Genomic DNA, 14,976 nt, shown 5'->3' with positions numbered 1-14,976 from the left:
TACAGGGATATACTTATATACTTTACAGTAACTATGTAAATTATAGTAAGTATACTGATATGTTACTTGTAATATTAATAGTTTTTTCAGAGTTATGCAGTACAGTGCAAAAATCTTAGGCAGGTGTGAAAATTGATTTAAAAACATACACAAGTTTTTATCATTTAACAAAATGCGATGTAGGTGAACAGAAGAAAAATCTAAATCAAATCAATATTTGGTGTGACCACCCTTTGCCTTCAAAGCAGAATCAATTCTTCTAGGTACACTTGCTCAAAGTCAGGGAAACACAATCATTAATTAATTTAGTGGTCTCCACTAAAGGAACAGTAAGAACATTTCATGCAAACTGCAAGTGCAGGTCATCTGTACATATTTTTTTACTCAATAGGGGCAGATCAATAATAAAAAACAGCACCAAGATGATAGACCTCCCACATAGCAAAAAAAGGTAATTGTAACACCAAAACAAAAACTGAATGAAATGTTGTATATAGTGATAGAAATTAGGATTGGGAATAAACTGAAATGTGACAGAAACACAGGCTGTCTGTTTAAGGATTTTCCAATATGCGGTATCTCCTACTCCTGCCGTTGAATGTTTCATGTCTCTGATGTAACATGCATATGGCTTTTAATATGCCCAGGCTATGCATTCTTTTTCATTTGAAATGGTTTTGTGTTCCCCATATGTGCGGTCTTTGGTCTTCTAACAGCTAGAGTAGGGGAGGCTGATAAACTTAGTCCCATGGGATCAAGTGGATCTGCTGTCCTGCATTTCTGTGATGAGTGAACGGCTGCAGATTTGGATCGTAAATGCTCTGTCCAGTGGCTTTGTTTAGTCTCTCCGCTTCCAAGATGTCTTTGTCTGCCTGAATGAAAACAAAAAATTCATACACACACATTGTTACTTCCCCTCACAAAATTCACATATGTATTTTATTTGTAGAACTTCCTATAGTTCAGAACTTTTTCATGTTTATTGAAGTATTTTTTTCCCATAAACATAACATAACCATGACCATGGAATACCGTGAAGTCAAAAAAAGACTTTCACTTGTGGGGGTGAAGCCAGGGGTGGCAAAATTATGTTTTGCCTAGGGTGGTAAAAATCCTTGCACGAGCCTTGCATATGGACATGATGGCATCACGCTGTTGCTGCAGATTTGTTGGCTGCACATGATGGGAATCTCCCGTTCCACTACATCCCAAAGGTGCTCTATTGGATTGAGATCTGGTGACTGTGGAGGGCATTGGAGTTCAGTGAACTCATTGTCATGTTCAAGAAACCAGTTTGAGATGATGTGAACTTTGTGACATGGTGCATTATCCTGCTGGAAGCAGCCATCAGAAGATAGGTACACTGTGGTCATAAAGGGATGGATATGGTCAGCAACAATATTCAGGTAGGCTATCTCTTTTAAGGGGCCCAAAGTGTGCCAAGAAAATGTCCCCCACGCAATTACACCACCAGCAGCCTGAACCGTTGATACAAGGTAGGATGGTTCCATGCTTTCATGTTGTTTACGTCAAAGTCTGACCCTGCCATCTGAATGTTGTAGCTGGAATCAAGACTCATCAGACCAGGCAACGTTCTTCCAGTCTTCCATTTTGTGTTGTAGCCCATATGCTTCAAGGTTTGATGTGTTGTGCATTCAGAGATGGTATTTTGCATGCCTTGGTTGTAAAAAGTGGTTATTTGAGTTACTGTTGCCTTTCTGTCGTCTGTCCATTCTCCTCTGACATCAACAAGGCATTTTCATCCACAGAACTGCTGCTCGCTGGATATTTTCTCTTTTTCTGACCAATCTCTGTACACCATAGAGATGGTTGTATTTGAAAATCCCAGTAGATCAGCAGTTTCTGAAACACTCAGACCAGCTCGTCTGGCACCAACAACCATGCCACGTTCAAAGTCACTTAAGTCCCCTTTCTGATGCTCGGTTTGAACAGCAAGTTATGACGTCTACATGCCTAAATGCCATGCGATTGGCTGATTAGCTATTTGTGTTAACAAGCAATAATAACACATAATAACACCAGACCCTTAGCAAAAAATGTTTAATTATTATTTCACATCTATATATATTCAGAATAAATGTCTATAGTGTACTTAAATTCATCTTTAATTAATAAATGATGGATAAAAAGAAACACCCCCCCCCCCATAGATTTCCACCCCTTCTCCACAAATGGAAAATCTTTGTCTTTGTCTGTTTTGACTTTAACTGCAAGAAGCAAGTACCCCAAAAGTTTGTAAAATTCAGAAAAAATGTGGCATAATCCCTAATGGGGCCCACTCTGAGACCTAAGGTATACAACATAAAAAAATGGCACCAAATCAAATACATCCTGCCACAATTTTCCAAATTTTAGGGCAAGACCACCAAATATGTAGCACTGCAGGTGCGGTGTCACACCTCCTCCACCATACGTATGATATTGTTGGGTTCACAGCGTTTAGTGTGTATGGAGTGTAATACCACCAGAACAGAATCTCCTCTTCTAAAATCCATAAAGTTAGCACATCTTGTTGCATTAGCCAGGTGTCCTTTCCCACACTTCTTGGGGAAACTTTTTGTTTTGATCTGCCTCTCACTTTAACAGCTATTGGAGCTTAGGCTGACATGACACCTCCAAAATACAGTCATAGAATACAGGTATGGCTTTATATGACAACATAGGGGCCTGTTCACAGAGACTCGCCAACATGGAAGATGATTTGGTTGACATAAGTCTTGAGTGTGTTAAAAAGCAATGTTTAAATTGCATATATCTAAATAACTGTTTAAAGCCTAACCACAGTAGGGAACCAGGTAGAGCTCCTCTTGGTGCCTGAGATTTGCCAGTATTTATTGTATGATTTGAAATGTCACCAAAACATCTAAGAATTTAATGCAGATTTGGTAAAGAGATCAGGGGGTCATTAATCGTCAATAAAATGTCATCTGCTAACAAACTGATCTTCGTACACCCAGAATCCTCAATGTCAAACCCATGAATGTCTGGGTTGTTGCTAGCGCTAGGGGCTCCTAGTCCCATTTCAGATGGGGAAAGAACCAACTTTAGTTAACCTGACAGACCAAACTTACCTAGCACTTCGTTCGCTCAGCCGATCAACCCCTTTTTTTTTGCGTCCAAGGATAAAACGAAAATTAGAATATCTGTAATATTCTTCATTTAGCTACTGATAATCACTTTTCTGGTGATGACATTCTTTGTCAAACTGCATCTGATCATTACACAATACGTGTAGGAGGAATGAGGCCAACCTGTTCGCTAGGACAAGCTTAGCAAGTTATAAAGACTTTTGTACTGGGCGGTAAACTCTTCCGCAATATCTGATGGTTTATAAATATTTCCTCCCTGTGAATTCATATCACTGTTTCAGAGTATAGTGAGCAAGAAAAGGGGTCAACTTTATAGCTTATAGAGCGTTATTTCCCCCTGGCAGAGGGTCATGTCTTATTCTGGCTTTCTAGCATAATTAACTGACCCCTTATGTATCAGGGTTCACCTGACTGCTTTGTCATACACGCATGCCGTCTCTGCTCACACCACAAAAAGTGGAATCACTATTAGTAGTAGAATTTACCTCCGTGGCGGTGCCTGACCACAACAATCTGCTTTTCCTGCATCCTCTGTGTCATGAGTAAGCCTGATTTCAGGCCTCCCTTGCGTAATGCGGTCACATGACCATGCATACATAAATCCCATCACTAGCTATTAAAGGGGACCTGAGTTCGTCCTTCCACTGTCCAGTCTCGATACATAGGTTCCTGTTACCTCCATTGAAAATTAGAAGTAGTAGGAAAGCTTATGCAACCCTCGAGTCAATTTTCTGCACTAGTAGTATTTCATGCCCCCCCAAACGGTCCCTACCTCTTTCCCGCTTTGTCAGGGAGGTAGGAACTGCGAGACGAGAAGCAACCGTTCGATCAGCAGCTGCAGTCTGTAGGACTGGTTGGGGAGATCACAATCCCCCTCTAACCGACTCAACAGTAGGGAACACGAGGTCTGTCACGTCAGCTTCCATGCTCCCTAATCACTATGTGCCAGCAAATGATGCAAAGCGCCTCACGCTCTGCATCAATAGCCAGCACATAGTGATTAGGGAGCACAGAAACCAAGATCCAAATTGACAGACCTCACACTCCCACAACAGGATGGAGGATGAGAAGGGTAAGATGGGAGAAAGGGGTGCAAGGGCAGTGTATGTGTATACCGTATTTCCCCATGTATAAGATGCACCTTTTTTAGAAAAATTTGGGGTCTAAAAACAGGGTGCGTCTTATACAGTGGTGGTACATTTTTTTTTTTTTTACTGGAAATAATCATCTGCAGGGGACCTGCTGCTTAACTCTGTGTCGCTCAGCAGCGTCTCTTGTTCCGTCGAGGCAACACAGGAACCCAGTGGAATCACATGAATGTACATCACATCACATGACTCCGCTGTGTTCCTGTTCCTGTTCAGGCAACGCAGAGGGAAACAGCGGCCCCCACAGAAGTCTGCGAGCGGCACCAGAAGATCTGCAGTTCAGGTAAGGGTGGGGGAGTAAATGAATGAATATATGTGTGTGATAGCATGGATGCGTGTGTAGGGGGCACAGGGAGGGGACACAGGAGGCTGAAAGTGATGTGCATGTACTGGCTGCCTGAGCATGATATCACTTTCATGCCCAGGCAGCCAGTACAATAACTTTATGTAATATATATTTTTTCTAATTTCGGGCCCCAAAATTAAGGTGCGTTTTATACATGGGGAAATACGGTATTTATGTATATATGTATGTATATGTGTATGGACAGGTGTGTTTAAGAGCAGTGTATGTATTTGTGTGTTTGTAAGCTGTTGTGTGTGTATATGCATGTGTGTGTGTAAAGGCAGTGTATGTGTATAAGGGTCCTGGGAACATTAGCCTTTTTATTATTATTATTATTATTATTAAAAATAATAAAAAATCTCTGCTGCTGTGGACTACTCTTCCAATGATGCTCAGCCAGCATCATGGTGGACACCTGGCTGGCTGAGAATCATGGCAATTGTAGTTCACAGCTAACATCTGCAGCTTTTTCTACTGTTAACTGCACTTCCCATAATGCTTATCCAGCATGATGGAAGTAGTATGTCTGGCTGAGCCTCCTTGGAATTAATTTCAATGTATTGGGTTTTTTTTAATATGCATGACTGTTCTGAAAAAAATGAAGCGTGTTTTAAGTTGCGACAGGCCAATCAAAAGATTCAATGTTTACTTTACCTTTCCATGAAGAAGGATTTACTGGTGGTCCACCATTCACAACTAGACTGAAAAAAACAAACACCAGCAATTAACAGCTAATAATAACAAAATTACATCACATTGAACAGTTATGACATAAAAATTTATTCTGGCAGATTGAATCTAAAGTCACATAAAAGGAAATACTGCTCCGTTTAGGTAGAGATAAGCAAATGGTTGGGGCGCAGGTACATGTAAGGGAAGAAAATAAATATATAGTGTGAAAAGTATAAATACTGGAAAATGAGTATAATTGTGGTTGCACTCACAAACGGATAAGATGCTTCAGGCCCTTCAAATTGTGTTGAAAAGAATCTTTAATACATCTTCATACAGAATCTAAAAGATAAAACTGAACATGGTACAGTATCCTCAGTAAAACAATATTTGCTATTCAGAATGCACTCACAGTTCGTCCATGCACTGAGTGCATATAAAAGCGATGGGTTAAAAGTCCGTCAAAAAATCAATCAAAGGGGGGGGTCCCGTGTGATCCTTCTTACATGGGACCCCCCCCTTTGATTTTTTGGTGGAGTTTTAACCCATCGCTTTTATATTCACTCAGTGCATGGACGAACTGTGAGTGCATTCTGAATAGCAAATATTGTTTTACTGAGGATACTGCACCATGTTCAGTTTTATCTTTTAGATTCTGTATGAAGATGTATTAAAGATTCTTTTCAACACAATTTGAAGGGCCTGAAGCATCTTATCCGTTTGTGAGTGCAACCACAATTATACTCATTTTTCACACTATATATTTATTTTCTTCCCTTACCTGTACCTGCGCCCCAACCATTTGCTTATCTGTACATTTGCACCCTGAGGAAGAGTGCCTTTTGGGCTGCTGCGGTCATTTGGGAAGTATATCACATTTTTCTTTTTTACTTTTACACACTACACTTATAAACACGAGAACTAAGCATATTGTATCTTGTTTATATTCCGTTTAGGTAGAGCCTTACCCAGATATTAAGCTAAACACTATACCTCTGCAGTAGCTAGTCTAGTGAATGCATACCTCCCAACATTTCAAAAATCACCAATACAAGCAATTGCACTTTACAATGTCGTGCTTGCATCGCCACTTAAAACATGCCTCAGCATATAAAAAAAAAAAAAGCAACACATTGAACTGAATTCCCATGAGACTCAGCCATAAATACTACTTCCATGATGCTGGCGGAGCATCATGGGAAGTGCAGATAAAGCTGCACATGTTAGCTGTGAACTACAATTCTCATGATGCTCAGCCAGCCAGGTGTCCACCATGACTAGGCATCATGGGAGTTGTAATCCACAACTAACACTTGTCACATTATCTGCTGTTAACTACAGTTCGCATGAAGCTCAGACAGACATACTGCATCCATGATGATGATGATAAACACACATATACATATACATTGCCCTTACACACACACATATACACATTGTAATGTTTCTGTTGGTAAATGCAGGTAAGGAATCCAGTATGCAGGAAAGGTAGCAACAGGAACGGTTCGGACAGAGTCCAAAGAATAGTTGAGCGAGCCGGGTCAGGAATGGAGAAGGTAACGTAGTCAGGAGTAAGGCAATGGTTCAGCAACAGGAGGATCCTCAGACAAGCCGGGTCAGGAGTGGAGAAATCAGAGTAAACAGGAACAAGCCGAGTCAGCAACGAGAGGGTAATCGGACAAGCCGGGTCAGGAGTGGAGATATCAGAGTAGCCAGGAACAAACCAAATCAGGAGTAAACGCAATATGCAGCAGGGAACAACTCAGCTGGGAACAACAACCGAGCACTGAATGAGTGTCAGTGCTCAGGTTTTAAACTTGCCGCCTCTCCAAGCCCCGCCCCCAGCTGATGACGTGGAGCTGTGCGTGCAGCGTGATCTCCACTGAGGCATAGAGAGAGGGAGGGGGCGTGGCATGTGTGCGTGCTCCTCCTCCCTATTCTGGAGGGGCAGCATGGGGAGCGGCAGACCCCGAGTGCCCGCCGGACGCGGGCACCGAAGATTGGGCACCGGGGAAGGTAAATGGCGAGTACCCGCTATCCGCGGGTACTCGGGAGAATGGCTCCGCTGCGGTTCGGGACGAGAATGTCCCGGATCGTGACAGTCTCCCCCCCTAAAGAGAGACCTCCGGGCTCTCAAGGGACCTGGTTTGTGAGGATGAAGGGAATGAAAGTCCTGTACCAATTCATCGGCATGTACTTCCCTGGCATCCTCCCAAGAATTTTCATTCACTTCGTATCCATTCCATTTTATGAGGTACTGGAGACGACCCCTGTATCTTCTGGAGTCCATAATCTGCTCAACCTCATATTCATCAGATTCGTCGACGACGATGGGAGCAGGAGGATCTGGGTGTCTACCTGGAAAAGGATTCTCAATCCATAGAAGGTGGGAGCGTTAGTTCAACTGCCACGGGAGAGATGATTCGTAGGATTGTGTAGGGACCCACGAACCTGGGTCCTAGTTTTCTGGAGGGACAACTTAATTTGAGGTGATTAGTGGATAACCATACCTTGTCCCCAGGTTTGTATGCAGGTGTGACACTACGGTGTCTATCCGACTGGAATTTGTAACGTTGTTGAGATTTCATAAGGGTGGTACGTAAGTCCCGATAAATATTAGTCATCCTCGAGATCTGATCGGTTACAGCAGGAACAGCACTGGAGATGGGGGAGCCAGGAAGCATGGAAGGGTGGAAGCCATAGTTAGAAAAGAAGGGGGACATCTGTATCGAGGAATGAATATGGTTATTATAGGCAAATTCTGCCAGTGGTAAGAGTTGATACCAGTCGTCTTGTAGGTGAGACGTGAAGCAACGGAGATATTGTTCTAAAGTTTGGTATATAATCGGTTCTCTCTGAGACGCATCAATACCTTGGATAGATGTTCTCGATGGGCCGGTAAAGATTCTGAGTAAATTAAAATATCATCCAGACAAATTGATCCAACATGTCTCTGAATACATTGTTCATAAAATGTTGGAAGGTAGCAGGAGCATTACATAATCCAAAAGGCATCACCAAATACTCAAAGTGACCATATTGTGATCTAAACGCAGTCTTCCACTCGTGTCCCTCCTTAATCCTGACCAGGTTGTAGGCTCCTCATAAATCGATTTTGGTAAACACAGAGGCAGAGCGAACGCGTTCCATAAGTTCCGATATTAGAGGTAAAGGGTAACGGTTCTTGATGGTTATATTGTTGATCTCGCGATAGTCCACGCAGGGGCGAAGGCCACCATCTGTTTTAGCAACAAAGAAAATACCCGCTCCGGCAGGTGATGTAGAGGGTCTTATAAATCCCTTGGCCAGATTCTCGTCGATATAGTTCTTGAGCGTAACTAGTTCCGGTTCAGACATTGGATAGATGCGACCAAAAGGAATAGGAGCACCGGAGAACAATTCTATCGGACAATCATACTCCCTATGGGGAGGTAGTTCATTAGCTCCTTTTTTCTCAAACACATCAGAAAATCTTGAGTATTGAGGTGGTATCTTAGGTATAGGCAGTGAACTAAAGTCATGAGCCACATTAAGAGACAAAGAGGGTTGATTGTGTTGTGAGCATTTATTAGAGGTGAACCGTACAGCACCGGTCTCCCAGTTGATAGCAGGATTATGAGTCCTTAACCGGGGTAGACCCAATATGACTCGAAAAACAGGAGAAGGCACCACATCAAATATAATCTCCTCCATATGATTAGGACTAATACGCATACATAAAGGTACAGTCTCTTTAGTAATAGGACCAGTCTTTAAAGGGCTTCCGTCTACCAATTGAAGAAAAATAGGTGACGTCTTCTCCCTGGTGGTCATTCACAGGCGTTGTATGAGGTCAGCATCCAAAACATTACTGCTGGCACCAGAATCAATCATGGCCAAAAGGTTGATGGGGTCGTCTTTCCACTGTAAAGATATTGAAAGGGATAAGTGATTGGAGAAGTGTAAGAATGCTCCCTTGTCAGTTTGCATAAACCGAGGGTTCTGCTTACCCTTAGGGGAACGTGTCTTGGTTCCGCATTCATTGGCGTAGTGACCTTTACCTCCGCAGTACAGGCATAAGTCCAGGCTTCGGCGACGCTCCTTCTCAGCCATTGATAGAGGTCCCCTGATGAGGCCCAATTGCATTGGTTCCTCCCCATTGTCCCTAGGGGTTACCTTGACTGTCTGCCGTATGGACGACCAATTTGAGAAGGAGGTGGTTTGTCTTTCGGCCTTTCTTTCCCGTAGCCTACGGTCAATTTGAATGGCTAAGTTAGCAAACTCATCCAGAGAATTGGGTATATTTGTGCGGGCCAGTTCATCCCTAATATTCTCTGCCAATCCTAACCTAAATTGATCACGCAGTGCAGGTTCGTTCCAGGATGTCTCCATAGAGATCCGACGAAATTCAGCAATATACTCCTCCACAGGTCTTTTACCTTGTTTAAGTGCCCATAGGGTGCTGGTAGCGGCAGTAGATCGGAAGGGATCCTCGTAGAGAGCGTCCATAGCTTGGCAGAAGAAGCCCCATGACTCTAAAATAGAGCTATTACTACGAAGTAGGTGGTGAGCCCAAAGTTGAGGTTCATCTGACAATAGTGCAATAACCGTATGGATCTTTATATAGTCCGATGAGTAAGTACGTGGTCTTAGATTAAACATAATTTGGCAAGACATCATAAAAGTAGTGTATTTCTTACGGTCACCGGAGAAACGTTCAGGCATAGGAATTTGAGGTTCAGGTGCAAATGCTCCTTGCAGAGTCATGGATTCAGGTGCCATAGAAGGAGCCGAGAAAGGATCGCCTTGAGCGTTAGAGCTGCCTTGCCTCTGGTGCATCTCCTGGCGTATCTGAAGCTGTCCTGCTTGAACATCTTGCAGTGACTGATTAAACACGGCCATTTGCTGGGTAAGTGCGGCCACAGCCTCAGCCAAACCTGCGGATTCCATAATGGCTCGGTTGTTATGTAATGTTTCTGTTGGTAAATGCAGGTAAGGAATCCAGTATGCAGGAAAGGTAGCAACAGGAACGGTTCGGACAGAGTCCAAAGAATAGTTGAGCGAGCCGGGTCACGAATGGAGAAGGTAACGTAGTCAGGAGTAAGGCAATGGTTCAGCAACAGGAGGATCCTCAGACAAGCCGGGTCAGGAGTGGAGAAATCAGAGTAAACAGGAACAAGCCGAGTCAGCAACGAGAGGGTAATCAGACAAGCCGGGTCAGGAGTGGAAATATCAGAGTAGCCAGGAACAAACCAAATCAGGAGTAAATGCAATATGCAGCAGGGAACAGCTCAGCTGGGAACAACAACGGAGCACTGAATGAGTGTCAGTGCTCAGGTTTTAAACTTGCCGCCTCTCCAAGCCCTGCCCCCAGCGGATGACGTGGAGCTGTGCGTGCAGCGTGATCTCCACTGAGGCATAGAGAGAGGGAGGGGGCGTGGCATGTGTGAGTGCTCCTCCTCCCTATTCTGGAGGGGCGGCATGGGGAGCAGCAGACCCCGAGTGCCCGCCGGACGTGGGCACCGAAGATTGGGCACCGGGGAAGGTAAATGGCGAGTACCCGCTACCCGCGGGTACTCGGGAGAATGGCTCCGCTGCGGTTCGGGACAAGAATGTCCCGGATCGTGACACACATACACTGCCCTTACACACACCTGCTCATAAATACACATACACTGCCCTTATATACACATATACACATGCACTGCCCTTACACACACATATACACACACTGCCCTCACACACACACACATATACACATACACTACCCTTACACACACATATACACATACACTACCTTTACACACACATATACACATGTACTGCCCACACACACTGCCTTTACACTCACCTGCCTATAAACACACATATACACATACAAAGCCCTTACACACACAATCCCAAAATCAGGACTTTCCCGCCAAAATCGGGACAGTTGGGGGGCATGTGAATGCCCTTAACAATGTTTAGTTAACTCAGTGAATATTGTTGACCCATTATTGCTGTGTTGATCACATCATGTTACACTATACTTATTCAATAGCCTTTACTGTCAATTTGTGACAATAGTTTCTACATTCTGATAGATGGAACTATTCATCCTCACACTCACAACTGTCCTAAACAACTTTTTCCAATGTTACTTAGCATATACATTAACATATTATTTACCTAAGAGAGGGCAATCCTATTTGCTTCTGTGTTTTAAATTCGTCTGTAAATTGCTTGGAGATTTTCGCATCTTTGCTGATGTTTTCAATGAGTATGTTATACAATGAGGGTCTGTTCCTGCATTCCACAAGAAGATGGCGATATGCAGTGCGGTTGAACGTTAAATACCCCAAAGCATTAGAACAAGCTATACGGACCTTGAAAAAGGAAGAGATTTTTTAGTTTACAGATGAACCATTAAACTACATAAACGTGCCTTATGGTTACTATAGCTCTGCATGAATGCATGTCCTTTTTTTTGTAATCAAAATTGGTGAAAATAATCTGTAGTATCACAGTACAACCGACTTTTTGCCTGCTTGACTTCTACTGATTGCATGATTTAGCACAAACTTGTACATTGTGGTGATTTACTATAATAAAGAAATCCATTGTGAAGATATTAGGGATTAGGTAAAACATTATTTTGCTCATTATACTACGAAGACCACTTTTCAGATTTATATACATTGTGCCAATGTGCAGTTACAGGCTATTCAGGCAGAAAGGCTGACTAGATATTGACAATAAGAGACTGACCATCTTGCTTACCATGGTCCCTTTTGTTTACAAAAAACAAACAACAAAAAAATGTTCTCCTTTACAACACCAACACACTTGTACACTCACAATGCTGTACTTACGTAATTTACTGTGAAGCTAAGATACCTTTTTGTATAATCCACAAAATTTCATCTAGTCTCCAAGATGCTTCAACTAGTGCACTAATGAACATAGATATATGTGTAGATTTAAAGTTATTTACAAAGTTAACTTAAATAATAAGTTTTATGTATATATAAGTCATGTCAAAAATAAAGTACACCCTCTTTAAATTATATGGTTTTACAAATCAGGACATAACAATCATCTGTTCCTTAGCAGGTTTAAAAATTAGGTAAATACAACCTCAGATGAACAACAAAAATAAAGCCAAAACGGAGAAGCCATGTGTGAAAAATTAAGTACACCCTTACTGCTTCCATGGGAATTAAGATGCTAAGTATCAAACGGGTGCTGATAATCAAATGCCCTTGATTAATTGATCATCAGCAAGTGTGACCACTTCTATAAGAACCAAAGTTATAGCAGTTTGCTGGTCTGGAGCATTCAGGTGTGTGTTAACACAATGCCAAGGAAAGATGTCAGCAATAATCTTAGAGATGCAACTGTTGCTGCCCAACAAAATGGAAAGGGTTATAAGGTCATTTCCAAACAATGTAAAGCCCATCATTCTACAGTGAGAAAGATTATTCAAATGTGGAAAACATTCAAGACGTTGCCAGTCTTCCCAGGAATGGACATCCCTGCAAATTAACTCCAAGGTCAGACAGTACAATGAGAAATTGCTACAAACTCAGGAGTTACATTTCAGACTCTACAAGCCTCAGTTAGCATGTTAATGACTGTGCAATTACAAAAAGACTGAACAAGTATGGTTTGTTTGGAAGGTTTGCCAGGAGTTATCTCTCTAAAAAAAAACACAAAAAAAAAACTTAGGTTTGCAAAGTTACATCTGAACAAACCACAAGACTTCTGGTGAAACCAAAATTGAGATGTTTGGCTGTAATGTACAGCGCCATGCGAAAAACAAAACACAGCATTTCAGCACAAACACCTCATAAAAACTGTCAAGCAACGTGGTGGAGGGGTGAAGATTTGGGCTTGTTTTGCAGCCACAGGACCTGGGAACTTTGCTGTGATCGACCATGAACTCCTCTGTATACCAAAGTATTCTAGAGTCAAAGGTGAGACCACCTGTCCGACAGCTAAAGCATGGCCGAAATGGGGTCATGCAGCAAGACAATGATCCCAAGCTCACCAGCAATAGAATGGCTGAAAAAGAAAACAGTCAAGGTGTTGCAATGGCCCAGTCAAAGTCCAGACCTCAACCTGATTGAAATGATGTGGCTGCACTTTACGATCGTTGTGCATAAACAATGCCTGCAAACCTAAATGAACTGAAGCAAGGTTATAAATATGAGCTGGCCAAAATTCCTCCACAACGATGGGAGACAGTGATAAAGTCACAGAGAAAATGATTACTTTAAGTTATTGCTGATAGGTGGTAGGTAAGGTGGTTCTACAAGCTATTGAATTATAAGGTGTACGTAGATTTTCACACATGGCTTCTCCATTTTGTCTTTCTTTTTGAGTAAATCGTGACATGGTATAATATGTCATGTGTTGTTGTTGTTCACCTGAGGCTGTATTTACCTAATTTTTAGACCTGCTAAGGAACAGATGATTTCCTGAGATGTTAAACCATTGAATTCAAAGAGGGTGTAATTTTTTCCACACTGTGTATGTGCTGTTGCTCAGAGCCTTCCACTGCCTAGACATTATATGTTGACCTTTGCAATTTGTTATAGTTATGATTACACAGACAAGCATACATGAACAAAGACCGACCTTCAATGGGAAAAAAACATGTCCCTTACCTCCTCTTCTTCGGAGTTTAAAAGGTTACAAAGACACCCCACAGTTCCTAATGTAGTTATCGCATCCGGAATACCTGCTCTGGTATGAGCCAGACTGGCAATTAACTCTCCTGTAAGTTACAAATACAAACATTACTAAACACTGTTGTACATGCTACTGTAATGTTTTTCAAACTTAACAGAAATTACATTACTGTAATATAACAGTATATTATAGTACATGCTTCTCAAGTTACTTATTTGATGATATTGCAATGCAGGGGCATACTTAAAAGTATTTGGCCCCCGAGGCGTATCGTATTTTTGGCACTTGCCTATCGGGCCCTGGATCCTTGCCTGGCTAACTCACACATGCACTGGCACACATTTTTGCAAGCGCACTCACGTTTGCATAGAGTTACACATGCTATAGTGCTAACATGCACACATCCATGCTCCCACACAGACATTCATGCTCACGCACTTATACATACACATGCATGCTGACACACAAACACATACATACATGCTCACACACAAATGTGGTTTTGCACTCAACTCCCAGGAAGCTGGGTGCTAGCAGGAAAAAAGGGACAGCATAAACCCTCTTGAAGCACACAAACAAAGAAAAGGAAACCCAGCACTCCAAACAGCTTCCAATCTTTAGGATACTTTATTAAGCGAGAGCAAACAAAAGCAACGTTTCGGCCAAACAGCTTGACAAAGGCCCTGTTTGGCAGAAACGTTGCTTTTGTTTGCGTTCGCTTAATAAAGTATCCTAAAGATTGGAAGCTGTTTGGAGTGCTGGGATACAAAGACTTTCACTACTCCCTCTCACCCCCCCTTACCTCACCGGCGGCAGATTTCTCTCTGGTACTAACGCATTGTGTGAGCAGCCTCAAAGTTAACCATAGAGTCACATAATCCGACGTTCTATGACCACACTGCCTTCCGGGTTTCTTGGGTTGATCCAAAATTGTTCACAAAGTACTGGACCGGCTTGGTCCAGGTCTGCGTGAACAATTTTGGACTAGCCTGGGGGGGCGATTTCGGCACACCCCTGATAGGTGGCACCCCTGATAAGTGGCACC

At 42.5% G+C, this 14,976-nt stretch overlaps 1 protein-coding gene across 1 annotated transcript in view; it reads right to left on the bottom strand.

The window, feature by feature from the left end:
* Window positions 1–740: 740 nt before the first annotated feature.
* Window positions 741–14,976, bottom strand: part of LOC149290624 (ankyrin and armadillo repeat-containing protein-like) — a 48,688-nt gene continuing 34,452 nt past the window's right edge. The window contains exons 19-22 of the mRNA XM_089488427.1: window positions 13,907–14,016; window positions 11,427–11,623; window positions 5,254–5,305; window positions 741–872 (exon numbers count right to left, since the gene is read on the bottom strand). Coding sequence (XP_089344553.1) covers window positions 741–872; window positions 5,254–5,305; window positions 11,427–11,623; window positions 13,907–14,016 — 491 coding nt within the window. The remainder of the gene's footprint in view (window positions 873–5,253; window positions 5,306–11,426; window positions 11,624–13,906; window positions 14,017–14,976) is intronic.

The sequence above is a fragment of the Sceloporus occidentalis genome, unplaced genomic scaffold, assembly GCF_023333645.1.
Source record: "Sceloporus occidentalis isolate IW3139 unplaced genomic scaffold, rSceOcc1.0.p SCAF_38, whole genome shotgun sequence".
NCBI classification, from domain to species: Eukaryota; Metazoa; Chordata; class Lepidosauria; order Squamata; family Phrynosomatidae; genus Sceloporus; species Sceloporus occidentalis.
The sequence above is the reverse complement of the archived record's forward strand: the minus strand, read 5'-3'. Positions and strand labels throughout refer to the sequence as shown.